The sequence below is a fragment of the Natrix helvetica genome (genome assembly GCF_964273705.1).
Source record: "Natrix helvetica genome assembly, chromosome: 5".
In the NCBI taxonomy this organism is placed as follows: Eukaryota; Metazoa; Chordata; class Lepidosauria; order Squamata; family Natricidae; genus Natrix; species Natrix helvetica.
In genome coordinates this window covers 46,099,670-46,115,414 of record NC_138551.1, presented here as the reverse complement: position 1 = coordinate 46,115,414, position 15,745 = coordinate 46,099,670, and the positions used below count along the sequence as shown (strand labels likewise).

General features: G+C 37.7%; 1 protein-coding gene across 7 annotated transcripts in view; it reads right to left on the bottom strand.

Annotated features, from left to right (window-relative positions):
• KIF1A (kinesin family member 1A) overlaps window positions 1-15,745 on the bottom strand; it is a 106,887-nt gene that overhangs the window by 14,508 nt on the left and 76,634 nt on the right. For 5 of the 7 annotated variants that reach the window (XM_081955630.1, XM_081955633.1, XM_081955635.1 and 2 more), the window contains 5 exons: window positions 15,407-15,515; window positions 14,039-14,105; window positions 11,843-11,927; window positions 10,522-10,627; window positions 4,477-4,503 (listed from right to left, as the gene is read on the bottom strand). In XM_081955630.1, the coding sequence (XP_081811756.1) occupies window positions 4,477-4,503; window positions 10,522-10,627; window positions 11,843-11,927; window positions 14,039-14,105; window positions 15,407-15,515 (394 nt within the window). The remainder of the gene's footprint in view (window positions 1-4,476; window positions 4,504-10,521; window positions 10,628-11,842; window positions 11,928-14,038; window positions 14,106-15,406; window positions 15,516-15,745) is intronic. The other 2 variants (XM_081955634.1, XM_081955636.1) reach the window with 1 other exon arrangement.

Here is a 15,745-nt window from a genome sequence, read left to right as displayed (position 1 = left end):
CAACAACCCACCCCTGGTTGGAATGGAAGGTGAGATCTCTCATTCCCAATCAACACCAACTATTATCAGATCCAAAGGAAGGAAGAGAACCTTCCAAAGGAAGAGAATATATTTCTATCCATTTTCAACCCCATGGTTGATGGTATCTGCAGCCACTGTGATGCCCTAAGGATGGATGCGCTACCCCCATCCCATTCCCACCAGAGATCATCCAAAAATGCAATTTAAGATGCCATCGAAAAGAGAGTGGGGAAGAAGCAACACACTTAGATAAAAATTGAAAAAGATCCTTCCTTGATATGGAAATAACTGGTCATTTTAAAGTATTGCCTAAAGCACTCCAAGGCCACATCTCTTCAGTCAAATATGTTAAAATAAATAATCTTTCTTCCATTGGAAGGAGATACTAATTTTTGGCAAGCATAATCAGAAAAAAAGAAAGACAAAGTGAGGATGCTCAGTATTGCTTTCAATTCTACATCGCCGGAAACATTTTCAGTATTACCTTGGCAGAGGTTTGTTACAAAGTCCTTGCAACTATTTACCATGTTGTTGTTTTTTGTTTTTTGCACATAACAATTTTCAAAATTGTGAACTATTATACCTTTCATCCTTAGGGTGAAAAATATGTTCTACACATTAGATATTAGTCCATAAGTTCTGAAACTTTGCTGTGTCATTCATGATAAATGAATTTATGTGACCCATCTGTGAATAAAACTAATGCTTCCCAAAAACAGTGAGTAGATAATTTAAAATCCAAACTTTTAATGAGAAGAGTGAGTTTGCTTGGATTTGGATTTTTCCTGTACTCTGGGTGTTATAACTAAGACAGCCACTCCCATTTCTCATTCCATATTTGAATATCTGCTTATTAGAGCAACCTTCATTATACAAGCCATCGCATTTGTATATGAAATTTAGAGCCCACTCAGACTGTGCAGGTAGTCCTTGACTTACAACAGTTCATTTAGTGACTGTTCACATTTACAACGGTACTAAAATGTTGACTTATGAACACTTTTCACACTTACAACCATTGCAGCATCCTCATGCTCATGTGATCAAAATTGAGATGCTTGGCAACTGGTTCATATTTATGACTGTTGCTGTGTCCAAAGGTCACGTGATTATATTATGCGACCTTCTGACAAGCAAAGTCAATGCCTGATTCACTTAACAACTGGGTTATTAACCTATCAACTGCAGTGATTCAATTAACAAACTGTGGCATGAAAGGTTGTAAAATGGGGCAAAACTCACTTAACAAATGTCTCATTTAACTGAAATTTTGGGCTCAATTATGATCGTAAGTTGAGGACTACCTGTACTTCAGGCTTTCTTGTCTATTACTTGAACAAACCAACACTTAGCTTACTTAGGCAGTCCATAATCATATCATCCTGTAGTGCTATGGAATATTATGCCCCTTCAGAAATCCAGATTTCCATAAAGAATAAATTCCATGGCATACTAGCTGTTCTGGTCACGTTGGAACACTCAAAGGAGGTTGCAATTCTGATAATTAGAACACATGTCCAATTTTCCACCTATCCCCTTTCAAACACATTTTCACTTACAATAGTTTTTCTCTTGTGAAACATGCTTGGTTCAATTTTAATTTTTTTAATATACCAGGGGCCATTTCAGAAATTACTTTCCAGACATGATCAAAATACTGGGACTTTTTCTCTTTCTCCTTTTTCTCTCATTTTCATCTGAGCATCCTCAAGTTTTTAAAATATTCTGGCATTCCACTATCACAGCTCACCAACATTCAGTATCAACATAGTCAGAAGCCTCTTTAATCATAAGAAACACCAATCCACCCACTGGAAGATAATTTATTAACAATAGATCTATTATCAAGAACAACAGCTGACTCTTGGTAAAGAGGATCTGAGTATTGGTTGATGCACAATTAACTACCACATTTTACACATCAGACATTTTCACAGACATTTTGCAAAAACCAAAAGACTGAGACACGAGCAAGTCAAAGACAAGTTCCAAAAGAAAGGAAACAAGTTTAGGACAGGAAGAGTGTAGAAGTGAAGAGAAAAGGAGGGAAACCAGTAAGAGATCAAGCAAGGGTATGAGAGAAAAGTGAGACAAAAATACCTAGTGTCATTTCCAAGTGAAATGCTATAAGTGGAAGGCAACCCAAGACAAACACACGTACAGATACACAAAGAAATTAAAATGTCAGAAAGCATTGCTTATAGGTGTTTGAGAAAAGCTACCCAGAGAGGCAGCTATACAGAGATGCATAGAGATTTGAAGAGATCAGCCATAATTAGCTACAATACTGTTCTCTCTTCAATCTCTTAGTTGAAGGGCATGTTTACAATAGGAAGCCCAGAACGTTGTGTTGGATATTTCCCTCTTGTTTCCTAGGTGAAAGTCTAATAGTCCTGGTGATTCAATTAGATTTTTTTAAAAATCTATATTATCTGTAGATTAAAAAATCAAGGAAATTTTCTTTAACCAGGTTCTTATCAGAACTGTGATTTCCAGTATGAAAAATGGGTTTCAGTCTCTCCCAACCTGTTGCTTTGAAGACATGTAGGGATTACAGCTCTCTGAATCACTTGGCAGCCTGGAGTTGTAATCTTCACACATCTGGAATGCATGAAATTTGCTGTGCTACAATGATTTCATGAAGGTAAGATTTACAGGAAAAAACCCTTTCAGTCTTCAGCTTCTCTTAGCAGTACCGAGCAATGATACTATATTGAGCCGTATTCAGCAACTTTAATTTATCAAATCAAACTACTGTATGCCCTAATCATCAAGAAGGAACAAGCAAGGTGTCCCATGCAAAAATGCTATAGTAAGACGAGAAGAAATATAGCAATAAATAAATCCAAATGGCTCTGAAAAATTAGAAATTCCTAAATTAGAAATATTCATTCTAATAGGGATAAAATAATCCTTTCTAATCCTCAAAAGGTAAAAGCCATATCAACTTCATCTTTCAGATGATCATCATAGAAAGTCTGATGCAAACTTTGTTGTATAAACCCACACCACATAAGAAACCATTAATGGAAACCAGTTCCATCATAGAATAAACAACAGAAACTCAGTTCGAATTGGCAGAAAACTGCAGAAGAAGGAACAAAAATACTGGCATCAAGGCAGGAAATGCTTCTAATTTTAGTGAATTGAGCCATAAATCACAGCGGCCACATCTGTCTTGTCCAATTTATCCATGGTATTTTCCAACCAATTATCTTTAATGAACTTTTGGTACCAAATTTTTAAATCTGAATGATTAATTAGGAGGCACTGCAATAAAATTGTATTTCTTACAGTGACCTCATAAATTAAGAATATAGTTACAGTAATTGCATACTGACTTGCAACTAAAGTTGATATTTTATCCTTATGTATCATATTTTCTATCACTGACATCTCTAAAACAAACATATGCTAAGTCTTAAGTCTAGATTCCAGAGAGCAAAATAGGCCTAATTCAAATATTAGACTAAACTAAATAAATCAGACAATTTTTATTTCCATTTTCCACATTAGCTTTCCTAGTTTGATTTTAAATTCTTCAGCAAAAGAAATAAATCATTCTACTGGGGTTAGGGAATAGATAAATGTTTAAAGAATTACATTTTACATCACAACCTAGCTCTTTTGATCCTGTTCTCTGGCCTGGCATAGCTTTCCTTCTTAACATAGTGTCTCTCCTGCAGCCAGTGAGACCAGCAGGATCCTTTCAGTATTTAAAGAATTATATTCAGTAAATTCCAATCTTCCTAGCATGCAGAGTTGGCAATTTTATTGGCTCCTTGGGATGCTTTAATATCTAATCATTGTCACAGTCCAAGTCATGCAATCCATTTGATACTTGAATTCGTAGAGTTGCCTCAGACTGCATTTTGAACCCACATCTGACTGAAGACTGCTTAGGAAGCCTGTTAAACCCCCTTCCCTCCATTGATGGCTCTTTCACACCATCCTGGGATTACCCTAATCTCCTCTCTCACCCCCAGTCACACGAGCACAGCATCTCATGAAGACTGCATCATTTCAACTCCTTTTGTGTCACTGCCAAAGCCAGAAGCAGGAGATGGAGGAGTTTCAGTATGGACAGGCCAAGCCAGCATTTTTTTTTGGCAGAGATAGAGGGTTGGTGGGGGGGGGGGGGGTGAAGGAAAGAGGGAAATCAAATGGGAAAAAAACGCTATCTCCCAGTCCCCAGTCCCCAAAGACAGCATATATGGATGAGAGAGAAATAAGAAAAACACTGGCCTTTGAAAGAAAAGTTACAGAAAGCAACAACCAAGGAACAAAATGGAACAAAAAGAAGCCCAATGATGCAGAAGAGAAAAAAGAAAGGAAGAAGCTGGTGTGCTCAGGTAGGTGGAAGTAAGTTTAGTCTACAGCATTGCTAACCCAATGCTGATTTGAAAAAAGTGCGTGAGAGGAAATAAAATATATGGGAAAGCTCACAAATAATACCTAGGCATATCCGAATCAAGAAACTGCCTGCAAAAACACAAACAATCACATGGTTAGTTTAAATGGGCAGTGGTGGTGGAGGTGGCAGTAGCATCAGCAGTTTTATCACGCAGTCTTCCAAAGCCTAAGCCCTACAAACAGCTCCTCTCTGTCCCAAAGAGAAAGAAAGCTCAAGGTCCCCTGACGAACATATTGTAAATTAGTAAGTGGAGTAACAATGAGATACACTGAAATGTCTAGGGCCAATTTGGGGGCTTTTATTGCAGAGCCTTAAATCCAATCAATTCACCCAAATTCAAATGAGGTTTCTTGTCATTACATCGCTACCTAAAGCAAATGTAAGCTCCCTCAGCATTGTGAAGGTGAAAGGGGCAGAGCCTTTGGTATGTTTGCAGAAGTCCTAAAGTTAGAGTGACAAGTGCATGTCGGCTACCATTTTACCACAATTGCACACAGTTCTTAATCAGGAATTTATGTTTACTATCCATCTAGATGAGAAATGCCTGCCATTTAGAGAAACTGGAATTTTAAGTCATCACAGTTCTAAGTTACACAGGCTGGTTTCTCCAATTCCAAAATGGCATTCATTTCAGGTTTAGAAGACAAGGTAAACTTTTGCTTAAAGAGCTGCATCTTACAGCACAAAGATTGGGAATATCGGTGTCTGTCTGCCTCTCAACGGGGGCATTTTATTCCACATGTTGTGAGAACACACTCATTGACTATTAATGGATATGTAGGAAAAGTACTGTCCTGATTGAGAAATTCAGGCCGTACTAGGTTTGCTTTTTTTGTTTTGCTGTTGCTGACTTGCCTCAAGGAAAAACTGTCCTACTAGTATTCTTGACATTCTAATTCAGGCGTATAATTTTGCCATTGTGTCATTTCGTTCAATCTGATTCATCGTCACCTTTTGTCTAATAATTCCTATAAGTACTGCCATATGGCTCTACAGGGGCTTCTTGCCAACACACAAGGAGGACTTCACAATGCTATGAACATGAAGCTAGTCTGAATTTCTCTTGCATCACGTTACTCAATGATATTGGGATACAGTGAACAAAGTCTAAAGAGATGGTTGCCTGCCTACTGGGAAAATAGTTTGATGCAGGAGTGGGTTCCTACTGGCTGAACAACCGGTTAGCTTCACATGCGGGTGTGCACGCAATTTAGCAAAAATTGAACTTCCGCCTTGGAAATAGGAAAGGAAAAAGAATACCAGCTGAGGAGTGGCAATTCAATCTGCCACCACTGATCAGCTGAGCTTCGGAAAGAAAGAAAGAAAGAAAGAAAGAAAGAAAGAAAGAAAGAAAGAAAGAAAGAAAGAAAGAAAGAAAGAAAGATCAGTATAACTGGAAAGCGGGCCCACTTTCACAGAAACAGAGAACTGGTTCGCTCTTGGCTTGCAGTCAGAGCTAACGGTTCAGCCGAACCAGTCTGAACTGGTAGGAACCCATCACTGGCTTGGTGATACATGACAGATGGGAACTGAAACAGGTGCCCATGTGGGTGGATGAGCTGAGTTCTCCACAAAAAGTTCTTAGTTAAGTACTATCAAGATTTGAAGAAAGTTCCCAAAATTCATGCAAATTTAAAAAGATCAGAAATCTGGAAAGTGCGTGCTCTAATGCCACCTTTGTAACTTGATACAATCCAGATAGGATCAGATTACAACTCCTATTGCACCAAGATAAAAATGCTACCTTGGGATGACAACAATTGTTGTCTCAGATTGGGAACACATCAAGTTGGGAAAGGCTGTCTTTGTAGATAGACTCTTTGTTATTCTTTTCCTTCAGCCAAATCTGGCCACCCTTGCTGACAACTTTAAGATGCCAGCCATCAATTCTATTTTCATCCATTCAGACTGCTAAGAATAATGCTCGTATAGGAGAAAAGACATGAAGAGGAAGGAGCAGCAAAAACCTACCAGTATGTGATTCCTAATCTTTCTTACTTTTCTGGCAATGCTCAGAAGCCTCAACAATAGACTTTTTGTGGTTTATGAGAATTTATACATTCATAAGTTTGGGTTTAATGAAGGCTGCTTCTTTGAAGACCATGACATGGCACTTGGCTAATAAATGTTACAAATAAATCAAATGGTAAATAAATCCTGAAACATACTGAAAACAATCACACTCGGGTTTCCTGCCAAGAGCTGCAGTTTGGAAAAAATGTTAGAAAAAATATCACTTCTAGAATATGTAATACATATTCAACCCGATTTCTTTCACAAGTCATAAAATCGGAATTCCCAGCATATTGAATAGGAATTGGATTTATATTCCAATACATTTGGAGAGCATCAGGTCAGGGGAGGCTGAGATAGAAAGCGCAGGAACCAGGGATGAAAGAAATATTGCATGGCCAGGATTGATTGCTTTCATTTTGCAATGCAAAATCCATCATACAATTAGGAATACTTCCTAATATTATTTTTAATCATTGATTTTACAGATGACTACATGTTGACAAGCCAGGATTCTGTAAAACAGAAGTTTGCTTGGCAAGCATGCTGTCAAGATTAGTGTAGGAATAACAGCTACCACTAAATAAACCTAGGAACGGTAGCTTCCAATAATCATCATCATTCTTGATAATGGGTAAATTTCCTATAAGTTTTTTCTTTTATTTTTGTTTATAGGTTGGCTATTATTGCCACTGAAAAAGCTGACATCTGGAAATATCTTTATATAGATTGTATCTCTACTTCAACTTAATCAAAACTAAAGGTCTTGGTTAATATCAGTAAAAGGAACAACACTGCTGTGCTTCATTTGGCTTTGTGTTCCTGTTTTATTTTGTTTTATTTTTCTTCTGTTAATTTATGGCTAGTTTATTTGGAAGGGAAAATTCCTTTTGAATAGAATATATTTTTATATTACATCAAACACATGGAATTGATGCTCAAGGCTATACAAGACATCATCATCCCTATCAATGTCTTCATTGATATCTGCCAGACAACATTTAAAAAACTAATTAAATGGGAGGGTACGTGCTGTGTTCAACCGGTTCTAATAGTCATCTTTATTTATAGCTGTGAACTTTGTTCACATGTTTTATTGGCATTTGGGGATGACAATGATGGAGGATGGGTGCAGCGGAATGTATGTTGGGATGTGATCATTTACCCAGAAAAAAAGGAACAAAGAAAGCTGGAACAATAGAGAGGATCTTCTCCATAAAGAAAGGAGAAGAAACAAAGCTGACTAGTCTCAGGGAATAGATACTTTGCAACTGATGTGCCTTAACCATTTAAATTGTGTCTAATGGCCGCCAAAAGTTGCCTATTCCCTGTCCTTGAACAATCATCCTCCCAACTCTTTCCAGGCTCCTTGGAAATTATAGTTCGAACATATCTGGACACCGGATTGGAAAAACCTGGACTGGAATGACTTTAACCAACCTCTTTTTTTCCTTTTCACATATTCCCTCACCAGCTTTGATCTTTTCCATGACATACTTACACCTTCTTTTGTTGAGATTTATTTACGCTGCCCTTGACTCACCATCATTTCCCAACTCACCCATATATTTTTTTCAGAGGGTTGTAAAAATCATACATGTTTAAACATCTGAATTGAGATCAATGTTGAGGAATAGACAGGATTATTTGATCATAATAACTTGGTCTCAACTGTAGGAGGTACTGAAAGAGAAACTAATCTTCAGAAAAAGATGAATGAATGAGATATCACATTGTCCCCTGTCTTTTGTTTTCCTAACAGAATAGCATTACTCACTTATCCATGTCTTTCACCTTAAGAATAATAAATCATCCATTTGTTAATGACACCGTGTTATCCTTTACCATTAACCTCTCATAATAATGCAAAATACCCAGGCCCAAGGAAGCAAGAAAGGGCTTCACACTCCAACCTATAATTTTCTCAGTATCTTTTTAAACAATATGTTTTGCAAAATAGGAAGAATCTGTATCATATCCCTATAGCCATTTTTGAAATTGTGGAGAAGGGTTGTTCCATTCAAACTGCAGTGCTAAATCTGGAAACTCCAGTGTTTGTCATTATTTAGAAGAAAGAACTTCTACACCACCAATAGATTTTACCACACATTGTTCCATTGGAGAATGACTGGGCCTTGTAGAAAGATGCATGTGTCAGTGCTTCCCTTTCGTAGTACATGAAAATATTATCAGCTTTCTTCTGCTAGGCTGTGAGATAAATTGTAAATACTAAAAGTAGTATTTACAATATATGGCAAATAAATGTTTGCAGACTGTTGCTAAAGCGATTGGGCCACAGTCCAGGAGCAAATGTAAACATATTCTGCACGTGGAAAGATGTCAGTCCCCCAAGGTCACGTAACTGCTAACCATTTGGGAGGTCCTAAGTTGTTTCTAGTATTTCAATACAATACAATACAATACAATAGCAGAGTTGGAAGGGATCTTGGAGGTCTTCTAGTCCAACCCCCTGCCTAGGCAGGAAACCCTATACCAGGGGTGGCGAACAAGTTCGACAAAAAGAGCCAAAATTTTAAACTGTGAGAGTCAGAGAGCCACACCACGTGCTCCCTTTCGGCACTAAACCCGGAAGTACGGTCTTGCCCCGCCCCTGGCGACGCGACGATGCTTGCCTGCGCTCCACCAGCTCGGCTGGGAACGGAGACGTTTCCTCAGCGGAGCGGAGTGCCTGAAAGGGACGCAGGCTCAGCCTGCCAGGCTGCCACCACTCCACTGAAGACATTGCTGAGCAGAGAAACGTCTCCGTTCCCAGCCGAGCTGGTGGAGCGCAGGCAAGCGTTGTCGCGTCGCCAGGGGCGGGGCAAGACCGTACTTCCGGGTTTAGCGCCGAAAGGGAGCGCGCGATCCGGGTTTAGCGCCGAAAGGGACAAAATCCAAACTTGGCAAAGAGCCACAGTATACAAAATAATGATAAGAGGCAAAGAGCCGCATTCATTTTGGCCGGGAGCCGCATGCGGCTCGAGAGCCGCGTGTTCGCCACCCCTGCCCTATACCGTTCCAGACAAATGGCTATCCAACATCTTCTTAAAGACTTCTGGTGTTGGGGCATTCACAACTCCTGGAGGCAAGCTGTTCCACTGATTAATTGTTCTTGCTGTCAGGAAGTTTCTCCTCAGTTCTAAGTTGCTTCTCTCCTTGATTAGTTTCCACCCATTGCTTCTTGTTCTACCCTCAGGTACCTTGGAGTATAGTTTGACTACCTCTTCTTTATGGCAACCCCTGAGATATTGGAACACTGCTATCATGTATCCCTAGTCCTTCTTTCTATTAAACGAGACATACCCAGTTCCTGCAACCGTTCTTCATATGTTTTAGTCTCCAGTCCCCTAATCATCTTTGTTGCTCTTCTCTGCACTCTTTCTAGAGTCTCCACATCTTTTCTACATCGTGGTGACCAAAACTGAATGGAGTATTCCAAGTGTGGCTTTACCAAGGCATTATAAATGGTATTAACACTTCACGTGATCTTGATTCTATCCCTCTGTTTATGCAGCCTAGAACTGTGTTGGCTTTTTTGGCAGCTGCTGCACACTGCTGGCTCATATTTAAATGGTTGCCCACTAGGACTCCAAGATCCCTCTCACAGTTACTACTATTGAGCAAGGTACCACCTATACTGTACCTGTGCATTTCGTTTTTCTTGCCTAAATTTCCATTTATAATATTTCTTAAAACAATATTTTAAGTGAATAAAAAGAACACATGGATAAGTGCTGGGCAAGATGGACCTCAGCCATAGACACATGAAACTTTCTGCCCAAGGAAACAATACCAGACTAGACAAATCAATGATTTAACTGATACTAGGCAACTTCCTTTATCTCTTAAACTGTAATCCATGAAAAAAAATATGGAAGAAAGCCATTATCCCTTTCTGTGTGCAATTTTGCCATGTACTTTTTTGCTAGCTTTGTCAGAACATTGACCTACTGACTGTGTAAAGAGTTCGGTCTTTCAGGAAAAACCTTTTCACACAACTGGACACATATGGTACCAGACATATAGAAGTATCATGACTGATCCAGATTAGCTGAGTATTCTGAGAGACCTACCGATCATCCTGAGAGGGCCGGATGTATCCTGAAGAGAGGATGTTCAAAGAGAGGATATTGGGGTCAATGAGGGACTCATCTCCTTCTGGAGTGTTCCGGATTCGACCTACAATAGAGGATAACGCATACATTTTATCTTATACTGCTGCAGGTGATTTAGAGTAAGTATATTTCTAGACATCTAAATCATAATCAGGTAAGTCTTCCAAAATATGAATGGAAGATCTGGAGTGATGCATACACAGCTTTCTCTCCGTTCTCCATTTCAACATGATGGGAGGCAGAAGGCAGAGTGTTGGAAGATTCATCCATATGTGTCATATTTCCAGTGTAATCATGTTTTATAAAGTCTCCAGCTTGTCATATGTCCTAGCCATATGCAAGATTTTAAAGAGTCACATAAGTCATGTAGCTTGCAGGCTTCCCAATATATTATGTCTATAAAGTGAGATATTCTCTAGGCATTAAACTCATCATTGCTTATCATGATGAGAACTGAAAAGAAATCATACTGTTTGGATATTTTCATACTTTTTACCAAACTAAGCTATGCTCCTCTTAGAAGAAAGAGGCCATGAACCAATTACATCACTGTAATTTGACAATCTCTCAAACTCTGTCAACATAATGCATCATCCAGTTTTCTATGCAAAGTTCCAGTCTATCCTTCAAACTGTATCAAATGAGATTTGTTTATTCATTAAACATAGTTCTATTCCAAAATACTTCTATCCTATTGTAATCCAAGAGACTCTTGGAGGAGATGTGGTATTCCGCAGGTTCTGACCAGTTCTGGAGAACCAGTAGTGGAAATTTTGAGTAGTTCAGAGAACTGATAAATACCACTTCTGACTGGCCCCACTCCCATCTATTCTCTGCCTCCCGAGTCCCAGCTGATCGGGAGGAGATGGGGATTTTGCAGTAACCTTCCCCTGGAGTGGGGAGGGAATGGAGATTTTGCAGTAACCTTCCCCTGCCACACCCACCAAGCTATGCCACGCCTACCAAGCCACTCCCACAGAACCAGTAGTAAAAAAATTTTGAATCCCACTATTGTCTTGGAGGCTATAGAGGAGAGACACTGTAAAACATCCAAATACAGGCTCTGTTTACCAAAATGAGCAACTTGTTACAAGAAATAAAGAAAAATACTCAAACGCCATATCGCTGAAAGCTCTATTTTGATTCTTTTTACATAGCATCGGTATCCATACACGTTTCTAAAAATCAGTGATGCTGTTCTGCAGTTTGAGACTGCTTAGTTCAGATGTACTACATAGCTTCAACATTGATTGGGGTATAGAACAAATATTTTGCTTACCCACAACCAGCTCCCTCACTTCCTTCCAGCGGATGTGGCTTCCTGTCTCATGCACCAAAGTGACTGTAATCCTCCTCTGGATACCCTGACATCCATCATACGGGAAAGTAATAAAGTTAGCAGTTATAAGAACTGTATTTAAAAAGCCAAGCAAATATCCTACCAGATAAAACATCATTAATGATAAACTTTATGAATTTATGACATTTATATGGCTGCCAAATAACCTGCAGCTCTGGGTGGCCTACACTAAACCATAGAACAAAACAAAAAAAGAAAATAACCAGTGTCATCTTGAAAATTATGAGTCTACGCATACCACTGATGTGAAGCTATCATAAGCCATGCCAGCTATGGCTCCCAGATGGTGCAGAAGTGGAAAAAGGTATCTCACAGGCAACCTCCAGAGCCAAAGAGTTTGCCCACATCTATGATACATGCGAAGTATTATCCTAAGTGGAGGTACATCAACTCCCATAAGTCACGGTATGCACGGTATGTTGGGCCAGAGGAAATATATATTAATATTTTTGTTGAACAAAACTATAGAAAATATTTTTGTTAAAAATATAGTTTAACAATAGTATGTGAAGGGTTTTTTTTTAAGGAAAGGAATGTCTTATTGAAAACTTTATATGCAGAGTGCAGGACACACAATATGAAATTGAGAAGAGCAAAATGTGGTCTTGTAAATGTTGCTAAACTATACCTCCCAGCATATGTGGATTTTGGAGCAGCTGGGAGTTATAGTTCAGAATATCTCAAAGACCACATGCAGCACACCCATAACTACAAAAAGAAAAAGTGTTCTTTGAACTGAAGCTTTAGAATTAATTTTGGATATATCATTATAGCAGTCCCCAACCTTTGTGGCATGGCAGCCCTGCTGGGTGGGGAGAGGGGAATTGGGCCACGTGAACGTTGGGCTGGCATGCCCATGCGCAGCTTGACTTATACAAGCAATGCATCAACACGCATGTGTGCAATTGCCTGCCGGCCCACCACTCACAGAAGTTGAGCTATGTGCACATGCTCCAGCCAGCCAATCATGCGGCCCAATTCCAAATAGGAATTATTAGAAGGAAGTTTTCTCAATAAGCTTTTGTAAATGTTCTTATATAATGGACATTAATCCCTCCAATATATATAACTATAAACATTTATAAACTGACTGTCTTGTACCAAACTCAGCTCACAACCAATATGTAATAAAGGAATGAATTCTCAACAGAATTAGAACTATTTTTTTAAAAAAAAGTTTTGAAAATGTATTTTTGTGTGTGTGTGTGTGTGTGTGTGTGTGTGTGTGTGTGTGTGTGAAGGGAAAAGAGATACAAATAATTCTTTTTCATTCAATTTGTAACTTTATAAGTTACAAATTGTAACTTATAAAGTTACAATTATAAGTAACAGACAGATTATTGAATAAAGTAACAAGAAAATAAATAATGGACAGATTATTGAATAAAGCAATATAGTTACTAGAAATACTGAAATAATCTCATATATTTCTAAAAGGTTACCAGAGAAAAAATCAGAAAAAAGAAAATCAAATCTTGAATAAAAATTTATATTTGTGTTTCTTTTTTTTATGATTTACTTTTTTTTGTAAAATAACAAATAACACTTTTAACAAGTAATTTTAAGGGACTGAGTTCCCCTAATAAATGGACAATGGACTTTTGCAATATAATTAAAGAGAGAAAAAGTCAGCAGATATTTTATATTTCTACATTTTTTCTATAAAAAAAATTAGGTGTGTCTCCTGAAAATTGACTACAACTTTGCCACTTTGTGTTGAAGAAAAAATGTAGTTTAAAAAATAAATCTGTTCCTTTATATTTCCAGAATGTATATTTATACGGATATTCTTTTTTTTAAGTAGATTGCTAATCAAAGTTATGATCCCAATAAAAACAATTTTTTTTTACAAAATAATAGATTATAGAATTCAAAAAGATAGTGAACACTATCCGGTTTTTCCATTCAGGTCGGACATATGAAGGATTATTCAATGAAGTAGCAAATACACCAAAAATGTTTTTAAATGCTCTGAGTCCCATATTCTTCAAAGATGCTCATTCGCCAAAAATTGTATCTAACAATTCATTTTCTAAAATAAAAACAGTATTATTGTTACATTATGCTTAGAATAGAGATAGGGTTAGGAATTGGTAAGAAGAATACAAGAAATACCTGATGCAATAGGAAAGTCCCATGGCAAGGCATTCCTCCACGATGATCCACAACGGCTGGGATGTAGCTAGAAAACATCATTTTATTGAGACTGAATAGACAGAATCTTCTCCAACCTTGTGCTTTCAGGATATTTTTGGACCCGGAGTTCCCTAGCACTACACCCAATCAGATATCCGTATCCACATTGGCTAGAACAATGTTTCTCAATCTTGGCATCTTTTAGAGTATGGATTGGGTGGGGAATTCTAGAAGTAGCCAAGATTGAGAAAGACTGGCCTAGAATGATGAGAATTGCACTATAGTGAAGCTTTACAAAACACATGTTTTTATTAATCTCCATTTATATTGCACTGAGTAAACAAGTATTCATCAGTATTAATTTGCTCACCTTGACTAGACTTTATTTTTACAACTTCATGTTACAATTCTTTCTGTATGATTTTAAAAATATGTGCTTTGCACTGCTCTACCCTTTGATATCTAAGATATTCCACAGTGTTCTGCTTTGTGACAAGAATTATTCAGATATGCCTAAAACACTGAAAAGTACACAGTGTGAAAATTCAATCTAATTTTTAAAAAAGCTCTTCCTAGCCTCAAAGATGTATAAAAGAAAAGTGGTTTGTTTCCATAGAAACCAATTCTGAGAAAATGTATCAAACAAGGAGATCAGGTTGATTTATTCATTATTAAAGAGCATTTATATGATCTTTTCCCATCAATTTCACATATATGTTCTTTGTTTCAATTCTTGTACATTAATTCACACATGTATGATTTGTTTTCATTTGCAAGTACAAATTCTCATAATTAGATAAGAGATTTACATTTCTTTCAGAGGTTTTCTACTACAAAAGTCCGCATCAGGTCATGAATAGTCATGTAAAAAGAGAAAGTTTGGAGCCCCAACTTCTAAGACTTTTACAGCACTATAATTGGAGATTATACATGTATAGTACCATCACTCTTAATTTGCTTTGTGGACAATTAGAGTTAGGATGAGAATCTTTTTCCATTCAGAGTCTCATAGGTTCATTATTTGCATCTGTACAATAGGAAGCATTTACTTATTCCTGTCTGAAACAATATTAGAAAGTCACATTATACAATACTGAATCAGTGCTCTGACTCAATATAAAGTGCTAAGCAGATGCATTGAACTAATCCAATTCAGATTTCAATGAAGTTGAATCTATCCTATAAATGCTTATATTACATTTAAAGTTTGGCAATTATTTTTTCCAGCAAATGTACCAAAACAGAATGAACATTTTCAGCTGCGTAATGCACTTGATTTTATCAAAATCATGGCTCCTAAATTAGTTAGCAAAATGTAATTGTTTGTAAGTATATAAAGCAACTTACTCGCCATTAGCTTCCAGCTCACAGATCTCAAAGAAGACCATGAGATCATACTTGCATTGACATGGGCCACTGCTGGGTCTTGTCATGGCACTCAATTTTGTTGCAGGCACTGCAAAAAGTGAAATAAAATGGAATAATTGGTCAAGTATAAAGGTTGAGAAACTCTATTAACTCATACTGCAACTGTGTTTCTGCATCATAGCTAAGGAGCTAAGTTGAAAGATAAATGGCTGGTACTAGAAGGCCTTTGGGCATAAATGCACAGAAGCAAGACAGATGAGGCTGTGAGTCTAGGCACAATTTCTCACAAGAACCAGATACAAAAAAATCCATATGAGA